Here is a 20,769-nt window from a genome sequence, read left to right as displayed (position 1 = left end):
AGACGTTATTAGGACTGGGACAACATGTTGTGGGGGGGGGGGGGGGGGGGCACAAACAGAAACTATCTAAGAAAAAGTTCCTCAGAGCTCCCTTTCAATAACAATATTAATTTAATATTATTTAATATAAACATTAAAAGATCTTTTCAGTTATTGGCTCTCCTGAAGAATATGCACCCCAGTTACAAAATATGTCTTAAAAAATAGCAAATCATCGTGCGTTCACATACCACTGAACGTGCGGTCGGGTAAAGGGTCGCAGATTAAATGCAAAAGCTATTAGGACTGGGACATGTAGTGGGGGACACAAACAGAAAAGATCCAAGAAAAAGTTCATAAGAACTGCCCCCCATCCAACCAACCCCCCCCCCCCCCCCCCCCCCTCAATGAACATAATTTTTGTTTTCGTAAACTAATTCGCTTTATTGCACTAATAATGTTTTCCTTGGTCTGATAAGAGGTACGCCTAGCGACTACAAATACAAATAATACGCAACATTAGAAAAATTTAAATATGTCATTTATAGATGTTTATAATACAACCGAGGGAGGGCGCTGTTCCAATTCAAGAGAAACAGACGCCGAATACAGTTTTTAAAGCGCTCAGAGATTACCAGCAAGAGAAACCCACGCATTCGCTCACGATTTAACCTTTTCACAGTGTGTTCTACATAATTTTATTTCACGTTCTTGCGTAAGGGTCACGCATTTCGGCGAAATTCAAATGACAGCATGTCAAACATAACGACTACTGTCGGACCAGCTGTTCTCAGACGACGGACTAGGGATTAGCTTCGGTTGTAACTAGCTTTTAAATTCAGCGAGCCCAGCCGCAATCTGGGTGGGGGTTGGTGGTCAGAAAATTGAGATGAGGGATCCAAAACTCCACAAACACAAAACTCCTACACCCCATGAAGTTATGCTTCCTCGGGACCTTCACTGAACCGTACTATTAGAGTTTACAAAATCTGTAAGAGCTGCTCAGAAACTTAATGCCCTCGGACTTCCCAGTTTATTCCGTTTCTTTTGACGAAAAGGCAAACCACACAAGCAAGGGGAAGTACATTCTAGAGAAAAACGGTCAAGCAAGAATTTAGCATTAAAAGGAGCACAGAAACAGACACACGGCAAATTGTCTCAAAACAGTCGCGATTGATATGCATGGCCCCGATTGTGATTGAAAGCCTTCTATCAACTCAATAAGAAGCAAGCGGAAGCCTAACTATCAGAGACTATCAAAATAACACGCAAGTTTAGGCACTTTTTAGAAAAATTAATTTTGCCTTTGCGGTTTTCAATAACAATCGGGTCAAAGACAAAAATGATTTTCTAAAGGTGTCTAAACTTATATGATATTTTGATATTCTTTGATAGTTCGGCTTCCGCTTGCTTCTTAATGAGCTGATAAAAAGACTAGCACCAATACTGAACAAAACGGACTGACGTCGGAAAATTGTTCTCGAACGACAAGCGCGAGCACCTATTGCAGCCTTCTTCAGCAAAAAAATGACACCAATTTCTTGTTTTGATTTGACTTTTAGTAGTGAATTGCCGCCAATTGAGTTTAGCTGCTCAAAATGCTGAATGATAGAGAAATTTAGATCGCTTAAAACGCAAAATTCATGGGCGCAGAAAAAACGGTTAAGCACAAATTTTGCATAAAAAAGACTACCACTTATACAGTAATTGCTTCAAACAGCGTTTGAGAGCAAAAAATTATATTCAACCTGATGAGAATATGGGTATAAAGATACAGATGAATCATAGAGCAGTCAAACAGACGAAAAGATTTTGTCAATGTTACAGGCAAACTAAATGTCGAAAACAAAAATTTTGGAATTAAATAATCCCATTTATTTTAAAAGCAGCTAGAACAATTAAGAGCGTTCGAGAGCAATTAATTATCATTAGAACTGATAACCAAGACTAGTTATAGCAAAGTTTAAGTACCGAGAATCTAAATCTTTCGGGGTTTATTCCGTTTCTTTTTTTTAATTCATTCTTCTACGTTGACTCCTCATTGCTTTGCTAAGTAGTTGCTGCTTAAAAAACGTTAAGCATAATTAGCTTAGAATGAAACTATGCTACAGGAGATTTCACTCAAAATGATAAAGCGACTAAATTAGGTGAGGCGAAACAAAATTCTGATTGATGTAATAAAAAAGACAAACATAGGAACACAATAATAGCTGAGTGAGAAATTCACGATGCTATCTACAATTGCTCACTTCATTTGAGAGCAATTTAAAAAGGACTTAATACGAGATAGAACCTTAAAATGCCGTCTTAAAGCGGTACATACTCACGCAGTTAAAACCTAATTCTCAGAGGATTATATTTATCATGGCTATTTTGGAAACAATTCACAAAAGCAAGTTTAATTGATGGTACTATCAAAAGGTAGAAACAAACAAAAATGTGCCCGCTTTTCAATGTGAAGAGATTTTTTGCTTCATCGCTTGCGCTATTTCAAAATCGGTCAAAGAAGGCAGGTACTTTCTAAATTTTGTACGTCAGTCCTGATTTTATTGCAATCGAGCATTAAGAAGCATCAAAACAAATCATACTATACTTAAGAAATCCGACATCTAAAATCCATCACAGCCACAAGTTCTAAACAAAACTTGCCCCATGCCGTTCAAAACCATTCCTTCAGACGTATTTTAAGCCGGTCAAATTCTTTTGAAAAAAATCCAATGAACAACTCAGACAAAAATGGAAGACCGTGGCCACAATTGATCGTTGGCCTCAAGTTTTGAGGCCTCTCAATTACTTGAGGCCTCTCAAGTTGGCCTCTCAATTACGACCTTGTTCACCGGTCCGTTCAACTAACCGAATGAAATTGGAGTTATACAGCTTTCAGTGAGTCACTATCGCGAAAACTCGAACCTGATTGGCTAAAAAATTGCTAATTACGTGAGGATTACACCCTCCCTGCACGCTTCGTTTATTCTTCGATTTACAGACATTCCAACTGTTATGCATGTGAACGTTAGTATTCAGCCCTGAAAAAGCATGGCCAATATAGGCAACATAGGTTGAATCACAATGAACGATAATTAATATCCGGTTGTCAAAATGGCCTGAATTCATTCACGTACAGCAAAAGGGAGAACACAGACAACGTTTTCCTCCCGCTGACTCTAGGGCGCAGGCCCACGGAGAGAAAATTGGGTCCCAATTTCGAAGGGTGGAGGGGGGGGGGGTTGAGGCCCTTGTTGCTTGAATGAAATTCACTGACCAGACGAGATATAAATAAGTAGCCCCAAGACGGGAGTGAATAGTTATAATATTACTGTGACCACTTTATATAATAAGATAACACTACATACTCAGCTAGCTTTATTACAAATTCGGAAGTTATTCAATTAATAGCACAAGTATTTGAAGTCCGATTTTATAGAGCACATTTATGCTTTCATGCTAAATAAAGCCTCGTAAAATGAAAATGTTACAGTTTGATTAAGTTTCCGTTGAAAGCTTTTTGAAATTTATTTGGCACGTCGAATGATATTTGTTCAATAAAACAAATGCAAAAACCAGAAATCCATTGTTGCTTATAGTTGGTAAACTATTCAGAAAGCAAGCTGAACACAATCGTCTTTGGATTCTCCCCTTATTTGTTTGCTAAAGGGCCTCAAAAATGACAAAAAATCTTTGATTCAAAGTTACCAAACTAGATAAAGCCGCCATGTTTCTCGCCAATTTAAACTCAACAACTTCAGACAATCAATGAGAACGAGTTTTATCAAGCAAAATCAATTCAATCAAACCCGGTGAAAAAGACAAATCTGTCAAAACCTCGTGAAAAGATTATCACAAAAATTTCACTTTACGTTGAAAATGGCTACACGATTTGAAATACTGACGCCCCATTAAGAAAGGATCAACAAAACTCGGAAGAAAGTTAGCCGCCACGAAAATAATATATAGTAATAAAAACATTCAAAGTGAACTTAAAAATCATTCTTGCATCTCAAACCAAATTGACAACTAAGTGAGACCAATCAGTTCTGGAAACTTTAGAAATCAAAGTTTGCATCCATGCTACTATTTTCAGTGCTGCAACAAAAAAAAACAAAACGGAAAAAGCAGACTAACGAAATTAACTTCAACATCTCTGATAATAATTTTGTTGCTGTCGTTGATTCGGTACAACCAAAGCAAACAGGTCTGAGGCTTGAACTTGCATCATTCGCTCAAATCTAGAAAACCGAGCGAGATCTATAACCTTCACTAAGGGAAATCGAAACATGGATGGCAATCACTTGGAAAATTGAATTTGTTTTATCTATGAAAATATTCCATCATCGCATTTTCAGCTGACCCAGCACTAGAACCTTAAAAACCCATAAAAAACGAGTATTATGTAAAACAAGTATTATGTAGATACAATTAAATGAGTTCTCTTGTCATATTTTAGTTATGACTTGTTTCATAGCATCAACAAAACGACACGTTAAATAGCAGAAAGTGAAGATTTTTTCAACTTTTTAATTCAAAAAAAATTCTGACAAACTAAGATTCTTAAAAAACAACTAAGACTCTTAACTTGTATTCATTTAGAAGTTCCATATCACTATTCTCTTTTATATTGTACTTTAAGTCTGAGAACACAAATATGAAATAGACATTGACAATCACTAACTTCTAATGCCAAAACTGAACAACGCAATTTCTCTCTTCTTTTGGCTGTTGATCTCCTTGTTCAGTTTTGGCATTAGAAGTTAGTGTTCTCAGACTTAAAGTACAATATAAAAGAGAATAGTGAAATGGAACTTCTAAATGAATACAAGTTAACAGTCTTAGTTGTTTGTTAAGAATCTTAGTTTGTCGAAGAAATTTTTTTCAATTAAAAAGTTGAAGAAATCTTCACTTTCTGCTATTTAACGTGTCGTTTTATTGATGCTATGAAACAAGTCATAACTGTCCCTAATGCTCATGTGTTACATAGTAATGAGCAACATACCACAACTTTTAATTGAGGCGCATAAAACACTGGTGGGGGCGGGAGCGGCGTGAGGAAGAACATAGATCCGAACAACCTCCCAACCTATCAAGAAACATCTATTTCAAATCTCAATTCAGAACTATTGATTTTAAACTGATTGTCACTTCTGGTATCTTTAGAGAACATAGCCTTAAAAAAGTCAAAAACTTTTAATCACCAGGCAAGGCAAATTTTTCAAAGCAATGTGGTGGTTTTGAACATCAAGAACCATAGAAGTTTTCTGTTATAGTTTCATAAAACAAAAGAACTTACCTGACGAACTCTGATGCTGCGCCGATAAATAAAGACCACAAAATCAAACGTGACAATATCATATCTTATTGACCTATCAATCAGATATTAGAAGCAAATTCTCCCATCCAAAGAAATAGAAAATCACGTCTAAGAGTCGGAACCAAAAATCTAATTGATGCCAATCAAGTCAAAATATTTTAGCTAATCTAAAATTTCTCTATATTCGCATAGATAAGTACTATAAATACGATCTTAATTTTTTATACTTTCAGAACCAATTTTAAAATAAAATTCACCTTTTTGAATTCTTTTGACACGTGCTCGAGAAAACGACGAACAACTTCAACAACATCAATACCCCACAGTCTTTCAAATAAAGTCAATCTACATACGCTGTAGCAACTATGCCAAAATCCCAAGTTCTGGATAAGTTCTGAAAAAGTCAAATCAATTTAAACAATTGGAGCCACAGTTTAATTATCTACTTTTGTAATTAATTGTTAAAATTTATGAAGATAAAGTGAAATCAGTTAATTTAAGTGTATTTCCGAGGATAGTTTTTTGGTAAATCGGAGCACTCAAGTGTATCCACTTTATTTCCACTTGATAAAAGATCTTGATCACTCAATACCTTTCTCCCTTTTTCAGAAAAAAAATTAATTTGGGCTTTTCATAAGAGTAAATTGTTCCTGACCAGCAAAAAATTCCTATCAGAAGTTCCAGCGTTATCAGACAAACAAATGACTCATCAACACACTTGTTCTCAAAAAAAAAGTTTGCAAAACTTACTTTGCAAAGCAAGAAAAAGCTGTGGAAAATTTAATCGATCACTAATATGTGGCTTTAATATAAAAGTCACAACTATAAGTACGTTCGTATTCATTACTTTAAAAAAAACATTTTAAAAATCCCAAAGAACTTCCATCAGTTCAATCGTTTTCCTTTCATTAACAAAGGAGTTCACTATTTCATCAAAAGATACAACAAAGCCATATGCAGCCTGAAGACAAATTTCTAAAATAATTTTGTGAAATCGACCTTGAATACTCATGAAAATAAGTGGTACATCACGGATATTTTTTATTCAAAAGCAGCTTAAAAAATTGCAAAAGTTGTATATGTTAAATTCTATACAAAAATTGTTTGGTTTGTGGAAAATTTTTGAGGCAATTTTAAATTTCATTTTCCAGACATCAACTTCATCTGCTAGTCAAGAATGGTCTGGTTGACTTGCCGTGCACTTCAGTTTCTAATTTAAGTTGCAAAAGTATGATTGTGTTGCTAATATTTCAAAATTTCATGGTTAATTGAACCTGAACAATCAGCGTTTTACTTTTCTTTTTACTTTAAAAGCCAGATTTTTCGAAACCTCAAAAACTATCCCTGAATACACGAGGTCAGAATAATAAATGATGTGTTAATGTGTTGTATTATATAACAGAGTGAAAGGGAAAATGTCTACTTTGCTTAACGTTGTTTTCAATGAGCTTCAAAACCTACGAATGATGATCTGTTTATCAAGGTATGTGGGCATGCTAAAAAACTCCACACACATAGACAATTAGAGACGTTAAGCCTGCCATCTGCACAAGAGCATAAAACAGAACCAAGATTTCGGCACTCTACTTGCTCTATTGTACTCAAAGCATGCATTTTTCAATATGTTCCGAAAAAAAACTGAAGGATCCTCATTTCAAGCTTCTCATTATCCAAAATTTCTGCGGTGCAGTTTTGCAAACACAGAGCCATTGAGACGCAGCACTTTCGAGTGTGAAATGTCGGAATTAACAAAATGGTGACAAGGACAGATTTTAAGTTAGACTTATGAAGGTCACTGTACTTTCCCGTGATTGAAGAGGAAAGAACGCTCATTCGAACCATGAACACAATTTAAGCATCAATTTTTGGTGTCTAGTATAGAGAAGGGAACAATTTTCTTTGTATTTTTTCTATACATTCCCACACAAAATGCACTTGAGCATAACATAGAAATGTGCATCTTTTCATCTGTATATCTATCATGTATCTATTCATATGAGCGTAAATGTAATGAATAGAAGGAAGTGGCGACTAAATCGAGCAAGCTGCAACTTATCTAGTTCGGGAAGTATAATTATTGGACTAGTAACATTTTAGCTACAGTGACTAAAAAGATAAGACAAGACATGATCACAACACATGCATTATTATTATATTCCAAATCTAACATTCATTCCTCCACCTACGCAACAAGAATAACAAAAACTCAATCCCGTCAATTTTTAATCAATTCAACAAACTGCAGTCATTTTAATGATCGTTCCTCCCAAAAACAAACGACCTTCCTGAACAGCCCCCCCCCCCCTGACACCCACACACTCATGCACATAAACACCAATTCAATATGCGGGTACATATTAATCATCAAGTTTTGATCACAACTCTTAACTGCATCAAGCGATAAAAGGGTCTTTTCACCCATAAAATTTCAAATATTCACTGTCATCAGTTAATTAATAAAATTTCGGTCAAAAAGGAGATGCATTCTCGCTGTCGATGAATAGTTTATATTCAAATGAGATCGATTGAATAAAATTTCAGGAAACAATTCACTGTAAGATAACTACAAAATGAAAGCTTAAAAACTTACTAATGGCCTAATACACGGAAGTTGCTGAAAGAGCATTTCATTTCATAACCCAATTTAGTTGGAGCATATTTAAGTGCGAGAGGCGCATCTTAAACCCTCCATTTTTTACTTGAGATAATCGAAACTATGATACAGGCAACATAAACGATGAGGTAATTTACAACAACCGAAACAAAATTTTGGGGACAAATTACTCATTTCAACTAAATTGTTCACAATACATGATGTGAACAAAGCCTGAACTTCAATAAACTATGTTCAAAAGTCATGAACATACTCAACCAACAGTGCAACCGAAGATGATACAAAATATCTAACAGAAAACATTTGTTTTTCCGACTATACGAATTTTATCATAGCAACTTTACTAAAACATTTTCTTGAACCAATTTTACGCTTTAACGATTGAGAACTTCAAAGTGCCAAAGTATACATTCGAAATCTTTATGATTCATACTTAGTGTGTAGCAAAAAGATTTTGACGCATTGCATGGCAAACACTATTAGCTTTCTTTCCAAGCAAAGTTGCAACCATGGGTGAAATTTTTTTCGGGCTTTAATTCTTTCCTGCTCGTTCATACCCTATTTCTTTTGACTTCCTAGCTTGAAAGATTTGATTAAGAAACACAAATTAGGGTTTTTGTGTCAAAAACGATTTTACTTTTAGCCAGAAAACAAAACAATAAATACGATTCTGTGCGCGGCACAGAATGTCAGAACATTAGCATTTGAAAGTATGCAGGGCTCATCTATGCTTTGAGACAGTTATTGAAAAAACGGTTGCAGTAACTTATATCGTGCACCAGGAGATAACGTCCATTTTTTTACTTCCGCTTCGAATAATTTAGAGAGAACAGTTACGAGTTTTCAGAAGAATCAAAAAGCTTGATAATTCTGAATAATTGATTTGATTCCCCAATTTCTAATAGTGCTTTTAACAACATGGCTTGAAATGATAATATACAACCATAAAGTGCTACAATTTTCAAAACAGTTAATCTAAAACTATCAAAACAGCTTTATCTGAAATGCGGTAACGGTGTGCACCCTGAGTAGACATATTCGTTTCGAATATTTTTCTGTGATATACTTTGACCAAAAATTACAACAGCGTACAAAACTTGCATTTGCGAACTTTAAACCTTTAACTAATTTACATAACAACCAAAAACTCAACATGGATCCATAAGGAAAGAAACAGCTATCAACCTTAGCATTGAAATTTGACGACGTAGGAAAATTACCTATAAAATTAACGAAGTTTTAAAGAGAATTTGTCACTTGCCATCAATTGCATTTAGACATGCAAAGAATTGATCATTATATTTTCTACGGAAAAAAAAGCCAAAAAATAACTCCTGAGTCAGTTTGAGTTTTGAACAATCAGCCCATACATCAACGTTGAAAATTAAAGATTATAAAACAAGGAAAATAAAAGCAAGTAAATAGAGAAAGCATAAAACCGGAACTCTGATCAGATGTCCCAAAAAATTTCCCTCTGCACGCAGCCACATTCAAAACCTTCAATTTTAAAGCTTCAACAAACATAAAAATTGAGAAAACGATCAAAAACGAAAAAAGTAAGAGTGGCCAGAACTCCTAAAAACTTGGCCAAAATAGTCGAAAGTTTTTGTCTCAAATGTTTAGTGAAGTTGAATTCGAGAAAATATCTTTTAAATTGTATTACAAACGTTAGATTGGGATGCTCTCACAGAAATTCAAAAAAATATCTCAACGAAGAAGTGGGGACCAGCATCATGTTGTCCATTTTTTTCAAAATGTGGGAGCTGAAGTGCTTAGAGTTTTAAAGAAATGAAGCTTTGTTCGAAAACAAAGTTGTGTTCTGAAACTATCTCAAACGACTAAAAGGAGCTCAAATCTATTACAGACTGTTCAGTCGGGGGGGGGGGGGCTAAGTTTACTAAGGAGGGCTTCAGATGCCCTCATAAGATGTTATTGTATACCTATAAAACCACCAATAAAATTACACCACAATTTCACAGATCAAGTAAAATAATTACACCAATCTTGGCGCACTTTTCATTTGACTTTTAGAAGTGAACTGCCGCAACTTAAGTTCAGCCGCTGACACTTGTGAATGAGAGAAATTTAGATCAGGCAAAACGAAAAAGTCAAGGGCGCAAAGGTTACTCGAAAAGTCAAAATGGTCGAGCGAAACTTTTGCCCGACCATGTTTTCAATAAATAACTTTGTTTCAGAGCAATTAACTACATGCTACCTAATGGGAATATATGAATATAGGTATAAAGATAAAGAGGAATCATAGCGCAGCCTAAAAGACGAGAAAAGAATTTGTTATTGTTAGACAAACTAAATGTCGAAAACAAAATTTTTGGAATTAAATTATTCCATTTATTTTAAGAGCAGTTAGAACAGGCGTTTCTGTTAGAATCCAATGAGAACAAAACATGCGTCATAGGCCATTCTTATCATTCATGGTTTCGTTAGAAATGTTACTTAATAAAAACAAAATGAGAAAACAGAAAACGATGGACCAGATTGACAGAACACAAGCATCGTGAACAACTTCACAACTCATTGTGAAGAAATTTCAATAAAAATTTCAGTGTTCATAGCAAACAGTTTTTAGATGTCATCCAGATGATACAGAAACTATCAAAACTGCATTAAGTTGCGTGTAAAATTAGGCCATCACTCTTTTGAGCTCCAAAATGAAATAAAGTTGTGCTAGAAAGCCCAGTTGTACACGCACAAGAGTCAAACTGGGTCAGACGTTATCCGTTTTAAAGGGTACGTTCCAAGCGGACCAGACATAATTTCACAATTACGCAACCGTTCACCTCAAATATCATTAGAGCATGAAACTAAGTTCTGCTGTTTTTATTAAAGCGAACTGCCTTAAGTATCAGTCTGGTATTAACATGTAATAACTACATGGGTTATAAATTCACATGAACATGCATGTAATAAAGTCCCAAATTATACCCTAATTGGAGCATTCTAAAGACGACTTAGAACGGATCTCACTTGAAGACGAACAACGAATTGTTGATCTCTCTTACAACTCAAATCACCTGGAATTCTGAACCTTGAATAAACACTTTGCGCAAATCAGGTCTTCAATCACGTTTACGGCCAAATTAATCACAAACATTTCACACAAAGTGTAGCATGAAACACTTGATAAAAACCCTGTCAAAGTGATATTTCAAACTTGCGAAACGATTGAAATTTCCCTGGACGATTAAATCAAAACTATGCTAGTCTAACAAATCTGAATTTAGGAGAAATCTTCAAAATTGTTATAAAGCATTGACTAGGTTACCTATATAGAGACCACCGTTATACAAAATTGTAATATTTGTCAAACAATGATCTTTACAGTCGCGCAACACGCCCGTGAAACAGTTCAATTAAGGGGACCCACCATTGCTTTTTAGAGGGGAATTGAGAGCTTAATGAAATACGAAGGAACAACCGCTGCTTCGGATAAATTAACACTAAGATTAGACATAAAGGTATTAAAAGATTTTCCCCCTCGTAGAATTTCCTCGCCATAATTACTGTTTCTCAAATTTAATCAAGGCAAAGTGAGAGCTTTACTAATGAACATTATCTGACCACACACACTAACATGGAAAGGAAATGCTAGTTACAGAAACATTTCAAATTCCAATTTCAAGCCAGAACTATCCACCCAACTGAGGACATATGTGGAAGACTCCAGGATGAGCCAGACTTCTTCACTATTTCTAGTTTATTGCAACTTTTTCATTTTTATTTTTAGGCCATTCAGCAAAAGAGTATACTTAAACCACAGCAGGACAAAAACAGCATTTCTAGGGCAAAATATTTGGATCTATTCCCGCCATCCAGTCTTTTTATATCCCCCACTTACACTTACACACTTACTATGTAAATAGATAGGGGGGATAGACCAAAATACTTTATTCGGGTCTTTCACATTAAAGCCCCCCGTGAAAATATAGCCCCCCATTATGGTATATTTACCATGATTGGGGAGGCTATAGGTTATCTGACTACTAAGCTGGGGGAAGGGGGGGGGCTATAATGGGAAAGACCCCTTTAATCGATAAAAATGCACAATACGACCTAAGTTATCCCAAACAATTGCGAATTATGCACGGGACTAATTGTCAGTCACCAAATTCGTACTAGAAACTAGTTAGTAGAAAGACAGGCAATATGAAGTTAAGGCATCAGATATAAATTTATTTAATTGACGTTCCAGATACCAAATATGACACTCAGGAAACAAATTTAGAAAAACCGAAAATAAATCCGAAAATAAACCGAAACAAAAATTCAATTTCACAATACATGTCCTCAATAAAGGAATTCGTTAACATGACAGAATCTAGCAAAATGAGAACTTGTTCTAAATTACAATCTTTTTCGTATCCAAAATTTTTTGGTCTCAAGCGGCAACTTACTCAGCGCCGGTAAGCGATTGTATTTTTTCCATTCAATTCACATCCAATGCGGACATCAATCGTCAATGCAAGAATCAGTTGATTCTTGTACCAAAGAAATGCCAAAATATTGGAAGTTTAATACTCAATTTATAAGCTTAATTATAAGTTCAAAAGTTGCAAAAAAATTATAAGTTTAACAAGTTTAGTGTTTACAGTTATTAGATACACCCTTGCGAAATAACAAAACAGCTCAATATTGGTTACCAAAACATGTTCTATCATTCATCAATTACGAAACTGCTATCATAATCTGCTTTGATACTCTGACTACAAACACACCTGTTTATGCATCTTCTCGAAGTCGAGACATGGCCTGTGATGCAGTTTGATCCTTTTGCAGGGTGGGGAAGAGTGGTGGAGGTGATGGTGGTGGTACCCAGCTGATGATTGAGACCCAACACAACCACCCCCACTTCTGATCATCACAGCAGTAGCAGCTGTCTTCACACCCAGCCCTACTCCCACGCCTGCATAAACTCTAATTCCTAACCACAATAAACATAACCGACTAACGTCGGGCGAATTGCTCTCAAACGACTGGCGAGCGGTTGGATTCGTCAGTAGCTAGCAACGGTTTAGAGAGGCTAGCTTTAGCTTAATTGAAATGCCGTGAGGTGACCGCAGCGGGGGATGCACGGGGGGGGGGGGCAAATGGGGATGGGGGCAATAGTGGGGGGGGGGGGTTGGAGGAGGGTCCTTGGCTGTAACGGTTTGGGGTCTACGGCTTGCATGACGTGCAGGGGCAGGGATTGGGCGGGGGGAAGTGTGGGGGGACTGATGTGGGGATGCTGGGGGATCAACTTCTAAGAACCGCCCTTCACACCATAAGTATGTCTCCAAAACAGCTTGTGAATCGCATACTTGGAGACTAGTGAGCTGAACGGCTCTAAGAGAACTCAAAGCAAACTGGGCGCTAACTCTTTATCTCGTTTCTGAAGACGAATGTCAAATGGATCAGACGAAACACCGGCCAAGCGAAAAATTGCATGAAAGGGACAAACAGGATTAATAAATTTGCTAAAAATTGCTTTTGAGAGCAATTAACAATGACTTCCAAAAAGTTCCCGTTAGGTCATTTATGATAAAATGATTTCTACTATAATTCATTGTTAATAAGGATCAGAGATGATGACATTACGCCACATAACAGCAGCTGAAGTGCGGCATCAACAAAGAGAGAGAGAGAGAGAGAGAGAGAGAGAGAGAGAGAGGAAAGAGAGAGAGAGAAAGAAGAGCGAGAGAAACAGAAAGAGAGAGAGACAAAGAGAAAGAGAGATAGAGAGAGCGAAAGAGAGAGAGAGAGAGAGAGAGAGAGAGAGAGAGAGAGAGAGAGAAGGAGAGAGAAAGAGAGAGAGAGAGAGAGAGAGAGAGAGAGAGAAAGAGAAGGAGAAAGAGAGAGAGCGAGAGAGAGAGAGAGAGAGAGAGAGAGAGAGAGAGAGAGAGAGAGAGAGAGAGAAAGAGAAAAAGAGAAAGAAAGAGAGAGAAAGAGAGAAAAAGAGAAAGAGAGAGAGAGAGAGAGAGAAACAAAAAAAGAGAGAGAGACAACGAGAAAGAGAGAGAAAGAGAGAGAGAGAGAGAGAGAGAGATAGAAAGAGAGAGAGAGAGAAAGAGAAGGAGAGAGAAAGAGAGAGAAAGAGAAGGAGAGAGAAAGAGAGAGAGAGAGAAAGAGAAAGAGAGAGAAAAAGAGAAAGAGAGAGAGAAAGACAAAAGGAGAAAGAGAAAAAGAGAAAGAGAAAAAGCGAAAGAGAAAAAGAGATAGAGAAAAAGAGAAAGAGAGAAAGAGAAAAAGAGAAGAAGAGAAAGAAAAAAAGAGAAAGAGAAAAAGAGAAGAAGAAAAAGGAGAGAGAAAGAGAAAGAGGGAGGGAGAGAGAGAGAGAGATAGAGAAAGATAGTGTCAACGAGAAAGAGAAGGAAAAACTGTGACCGAAAGAGAGAGAGAGAGAGATAGAGAGAGAGAGAGAAAGAGAGAGAAGATAGGAATATTTTCCATGATGGGATTCGACTCAGCAACTTCTAGTTTTCTAGACTTGTTAGTACATAAATCATATAAAAAAACTGAAAAAGGCAAAATTAAAAAGTTTTCAACTTCGCGCTAAAAAAAATGTTCACAACCATTTTCTTGTCTCGAAACTTCTGTCAATTAACCCATCTTCAAGACTTAGAAAGTTTTGTTGGCTAGTAATGCTAGTTAGACTCAAAAAAGGACAAAAAATATTGGAAAAATTTGGAAGCAATTGCAATTTTTAACAAAATCTTGCTAAAATTCACGATATTAATATCTTAAGAACCATTTCATTATCTCAAGAGACTATCCAGTATCCCTGTTTCAAGCCTGATATAGTTTAACGGTCTCAAAGATCCTTGAACTTGGATTTTCCGAAAATTTGAACTATAAATTTCTCAGAAAAAAGCAAAAACTCTGAGTTATTAAAAAATTGATAACCATTCCGTTAACTCTAGAAACTATGCAACAGGTATTATCAAATCATGAAGAAGGTCCCTGGGCTCCTGGTTCCGGAAAAACATAAAATTCAAAAGTATTCAAAATTGCAAATACATTTTTAAGAAATTGCTTAAATTTGATTTACTTGCTATCATTTACTTGCTGTGACTTGCTACATAAATTGCTATGATTTACTTGAAATAAATGCGAACCCCTCTTTGCTGAGACTAAGGTAAAGGGTGGCAAAAATAAGCTTGGAAGTGGCAAATCTGAGAAAATTATTTTTTTAAAACAAAATTTTTACTTGAAACCGTAGGACAAAACATCCGTGATATCTCAAACAAAAAGAGGTTAGAAAGTTCAAATTTTTACTGCTCCGGAAGCCATTTAGACCTTTTAGTGAAACTAAATCATAGGAATACATTAACAGCGACTACAGGTAGAACTCCAAATTTCAAACAATTTTACGCAAAATGTTTTGAAGCAAAAACATGCTTTTCGCTGAAACTATGATTTTGCTCATTGGCCTTCAACTGCATGTAAATTTAACTTTTCTATATTCTATTATTGATTTGATTCTGGCAGAAAAAAAACGCAATTGTATTTCCGAAAAATATACAGAGCGCCATTACAATCTGAACAACTTTTGAACTATAAAATTCCACAACCGGACTAAAACTGTTCCTGATTGTGTTGCTTCTCCATTAAAACCAACAAAAAACAAAGAAAAAGAGAATCATTGCCTACTGGGCGCTACCTGTTTATCCCCTTTTTGAACACGAAAAGTCAAATTAGTCAGGCAAAAAATCGGTTCAGACAAAAGTTGTTGTTTTAATTTTTTATTTCCACTTTATAAAGCAGTACTAATCCAGGCTAGCGGTATAGTTAGGTACAGGTATCACTTGCAATATCTTTGCTCTATGAACCGTATCCCAGCCTGACTTATTGCAATTGTTGTAGGCCAAAACAAAACTCAAAAAGTAAATCAAGTTCGTAATACCTAAACGATTTATTATTTTATTGTCGCAAAACGAATCCACACTATGAAACAATTTTAAAGATATAACTGCATACAATTATTGTCATCGTAGAAAAAAACAGTTGATATAAAATGGGCAAAAAAACTTCACTTATTTAAAATTATTGTCAGTTAATTTCTCAAAAGCAAAACACTTGATTTTTCTTCAGACGATGCTCACACGTTAAAAATGCACCAAATTCGTAGATTAATAGGGCTAACTTCAATTAGTCCATTAAATGCTATCAACAAATGAGAACAAAACCCCTCAAGTTGGACCAATTCCTGACGGCGAACGGGGCGGTTAAACTAATAAAATTAAGAAACGCCCTTCACAATCCTAAGTAGTGTATGGCTCTAATAGAGCTGCTGTTACTTCATGCCATCCGGGCTTTACATCGCCTTTATATCCTTTTTGCCGGTCAAAAGTTAAAATCGTCGGAAGTTAAAGAAGAACCACAGGACTATTATAATTGCTACAACCTTTGTTTGAGAGCAATTAAAGTAGATAAATATGCGAAATAAACTTGCGGTCACTAGAATTTAGATGTAAACATGTGTCAGCTGATGAAGTTATGATGTTGATTATAAAACCATGAAAATAGAGCCGTTAGATTGGTGGAAAGGATGCGAAACAGACTTACGTGCCATATAATACAGTTACCGACATATATAAGATTGAAAAAATTACCGACACCACTCAAAAAAACTATGTAAAAAACATTCAGCGGTAAAATTATAAAGCTTGTCAAAAATGACTAGGCGAAACCTCTGTATTTGCGACTTCTATTATACATATGAGTTCCTTGTATATTAAACTAATTTTATTTAAATTTTAGTTTTCAAGTGCAAAAGTGATTTCATTGAGTGAGGTAAATCACGTATAATACAGATATTGCCTGCGCATGAATAACAGAACTTTAAACCTTTACACAAGATACTCTTGTGAGCGATATGAGAGAGAAAGTGAGAAATGAGGTAAGGCACGCAAACTATAAGAGGAAGAACTCATTCAAAAATATTGACCTCTTTAGCTGTTCTGTGTGAAGAAATTTAAAACACAAAAACTAAGCTTCAGACGACGAAACAAGAAACAAAAAGACGATAGCAGAACAATTAGCTACAATTTAAAGAATTTTTATGGACTGAACAATATTGTATAGGAACCTAGTTCCTTTATTTTTCCGTTCTCCAACCTGCATTGTTTTTATTCAGTTCTTTCCACCAATGCTTTATTATTTTGTCGAAGAAGTGACAATGTTTGACTTTGGTTCTCTCAACTTATTTGTAGTAATGAGTTTCCCATTTTTAACCACAACTTAACACGTAATTGCGCGAATGTTCTGCCATATATGTCTTGTTTCATTATATTCCATAAAATGACGCGAATATGAGTCCATAAAATTTTGATTTGCTTTCTAATTTGGGGAAAAAGTAAATATTCTCTGAAATTAGTCTTGGTACGCAAGACCAATAGCCGAAAGCATTGACAAATATAGTTTAAATTTTTTAATTAAAAATTAGAATGAAAAATTTTACAACACAAAAACCATTTGTTTTCTCGCTCCACTTCCTGTTTCGGCGTGGTGACCAATATCACTCAAATTTGTCCTCAAAAACTATCGAAATGTGCGAATAGCTCTTAAGACAACGCCCCTATACGGTTAAAATTCTCTGAATCATCAGAAAGGAAGAGCACCACAATATAGCTACACTCAGTTGACATTATCTCAGCTATAAACGAGCTGAGGGTATCCAAATAATTTCTAAAAACTTTGCTTGATATCAACCAAAACTTGACAGAAAGCTATTTGCGTGTGGTCTTTCTTACCAATTGGCGCTCCTGACGCGGTGGAATGAGATAAATTGCACGATAAAATTTTGTTGGGAATTGCACGTGATCTTCTGCAGCTGTTATTACTAGCACCTTTGCCACTATTGTTATTGTTTGTTCTTATGTCTCCACAAGATGTGCTGGCATTGATGCGACTGCTTTTGGGGTCAGTGGAGACTGAGGCCATGTCTTTTGTTCCTCCGCCGATGTTTAACAGGGAATTCAAGTTGGTCCCGGCCACAGCCACGTTGCCTGCAACTGCCGCGGAGCTCAGAGCAGCTGCTGAAATAAAAACAAACATTTAATTGACCATAATTGATCATCATCATTTAATTAAAAATCGTTCATTGACAATGCTTCAAAAAACAAAATAATAAATTCAAAAGTGTCACCGCACATAAACAGAGGTTAGCTAAGACAAAAATTAGAAATTTGTATTTTTCCGTCAATGTTGCTATGAAAACCACGCTAAATTAGGAAGCAACCTGGAACTTTTGTCTCTGTAGGGCTAAAACCTTCAAAAGTTTAATAATATAAAGCTGCTTCAGTATCGCAGTTCAAAAACTACAAACTAAGGACGACAGGCGGGGGGGGGGGGGGGTTAATTACGCCTTACTTGAGCCGGGGAGGGGTGTAATGACAGAAGTATTCCAATATCGTTTCTTAATTCTTTTCAAAGCATTAATTTCAACTCAAACCGCAACTATGATCATAGAAGCAAAATTATATGCAAATGCAAAGGTCACTTGTGTACAAGCGACAGCATTGTTTATTCATCAAATCGATCTGTAAATAGTTTCCAGCTCAGGTGTCTCGACTCAACTCAATTTCAAGTTAATATGATTATCGCCAACATTATCATAAATCATTATAGGTGGCAGACTAGAAACACTAACGAGATCGTATTAGAGTCTTTTTGCAGTTCTAAAACGTGAAATAATTGGATAATCGATTATTTCAACATCTACAAATAAGTACATAAAAGACATTTGGGCTACCAAAATCACAAGCAATAAAATGTCCTGAAGTACGCTAACTTTTGCACCACTGCACCATCGCAAAAGATATATTGCACACGGTGAACTAACTAATATGCGTGAAATCAACCAGACCATAGTCACAGAAGTTTTAATGGTTCAGCCAAATTTCTGTCCAAATTTCGCTAATTTGCAGAGGGTCAGACTTTCGATATTTCGATTAACGACGACCGACACCCCCCCCCCCCCCCACCACCCACACACAACAATAACATATGACATGAACTATCTGATTTTAATATTTCAAATCCTATTCGCAATTGCGGCTTGAAAGACTCCTCATATTACGTCATAAAAATGACAGCAAGGCAATTTTAATTATTCAGGCGAAATTGTTAAAAATAAAAATTACTTTACAGAAGAGAGCCCAAAAAACTTTGCGAAGAACTCAAACAATAGACTTCGTAAAAATTATTTGTAGTTTCTGAAAATATTTTCAATTTATCTAAGAGCAACAAACCATGAGTATTGAATACTACAAACGAACTTTATGCGAACATGTTAACTGTGCTTTTTGTCTCACGAACAAGCAGAAATTCTAAATTGATTTATTCTTTCGGTATGTCTTTAACACCTAAAAATGCCATGAAGCACTCAAGTCGGTCTCTTTCAAAACTTCTAAAACTGAAGCATTCCTGAGCGAAAGTAAAACAATCTTTCGCAACCTGGTTTACCTCAATTAGCGGAGCCCTGTTATTTACAGCCCACAAAACGCATGCATAAATGCCTTTGGATAATAAAGCAACTTTAGACACATGTAATCATTCTTTTGATAAACAACAATTACGTGCATATAAGTCTTCAGACATTCATCCAGATATATAAGCATTAATACATGTACAACACGTTTTTCCGACAATTGCTAATTTTAAACCATTGAAAAATTAAAAACAATTTTGTGTACAAGCGAGACGTTAAACGGGGGGACCGCCACGGGGAAATAAGGGGTGGGGGGGGGGGGGGTGGAAACGGAAAACGGAATTAAACAAGCTGCAAAATTTCCTTAAAAACATCAATAGACAGCAGCAGCGAACTACAAACGCACTTTAACAACATCAGTTTGTATTCTATCGACAGAATGGCTGAAAGAATTTAAAGTAGCAAACATGACTATAACAAAAACAGAAGAAAAATAGGAATAAAAAGTCGAAAAGGCGATAACAAAAGCGTCGAAAAAGGGGGAGTTAGGCAACACTTGAACAGAGGCTTTTCAACAGAACAAAGAATGTCAACATTCACCACCATCAAAGCACCATTTACATGGCTGTGTTTATTTTGTAAAACAACAAATATCGGATACGTTTCACAGAGCGAATGTTTCCATTTTCGCTCCTCGGCTAGAAACACCCCTCGCACAGTATCTTAAGATCAGAAATTATCTCATAGAATAATAATAAATTGTTCGTTGTGTCGAGAAATAGAACAAAAAATACACACATACATGAAGCTAACGATAGCCGACACCACTAGAATGCTGTTAAAACGTTGTTGTTTGTAAGCGCGTTTAAAGGTTTACAATCACTACATATTACATACACATTCTTGACGTTCTGCATTTGTTCGACAGTGATTGCGTAAACAAATTTTAATTCTACAGTTTGACAATTTCTTCTGCTTTCTTCTTCGTCTAATTAAATATCAAAAAAGTTTTGACGTTTTCGAAAAATCTGCAATGAAAAAGAATTGATACAATAATTTTTGACCTAGCCAAATGGGTTCTTAAGGCGACAACTTAATTTGCACTTTTTAGCCGTGCCCATTTCTTGAACATACATTAAATGATTTAAACATCTTAACTCCATTGAGCAGAAACAGTGAATGAGTTTGCTCAGCAGCCAGATAAAAACTTTTATGAAATATAAATAGGAATACAGAACTAAATTAGAAAAACACAGCCGGAAGACTCGGAACCAAACTTTTTACCAAACGGGAAAATTAGACCCAGAGTTAATAGCAAACCCATAACCGACTACACTCGGGCGAATTGCTTGCAACAACTGGCGAACGGTTGCCAGTAGCTAGCTGAGGATTAGGGAGGCTAGGTTTAGACTAACTGAGTTGTGTGTGTGTGTGTGGGGGGGGGGA

The 20,769-nt window shown here is 35.9% G+C and overlaps 2 protein-coding genes across 3 annotated transcripts in view; one reads left to right on the top strand and one right to left on the bottom strand.

Moving 5' to 3' along the window:
• The window catches only part of LOC142358615 (uncharacterized), a 143,397-nt gene that overhangs the window by 49,209 nt on the left and 73,419 nt on the right, over positions 1-20,769 (top strand). The window lies entirely within an intron of this gene.
• The window catches only part of LOC142358601 (uncharacterized), a 70,311-nt gene that overhangs the window by 27,171 nt on the left and 22,371 nt on the right, over positions 1-20,769 (bottom strand). The window contains exons 4-5 of one of the 2 annotated variants that reach the window (XM_075410052.1): positions 17,645-17,926; positions 12,632-12,819 (exon numbers count right to left, since the gene is read on the bottom strand). In XM_075410052.1, the coding sequence (XP_075266167.1) occupies positions 12,632-12,819; positions 17,645-17,926 (470 nt within the window). Of the gene's footprint in view, positions 1-12,631; positions 12,820-17,644; positions 17,930-20,769 lie in introns of both variants that reach the window. The other variant, XM_075410044.1, reaches the window with a different exon arrangement.

The sequence above is a fragment of the Convolutriloba macropyga genome, chromosome 1, assembly GCF_964194025.1.
Source record: "Convolutriloba macropyga chromosome 1, txConMacr16.3, whole genome shotgun sequence".
Classification (NCBI taxonomy): Eukaryota; Metazoa; Xenacoelomorpha; order Acoela; family Convolutidae; genus Convolutriloba; species Convolutriloba macropyga.
The sequence above is the reverse complement of the archived record's forward strand: the minus strand, read 5'-3'. Positions and strand labels throughout refer to the sequence as shown.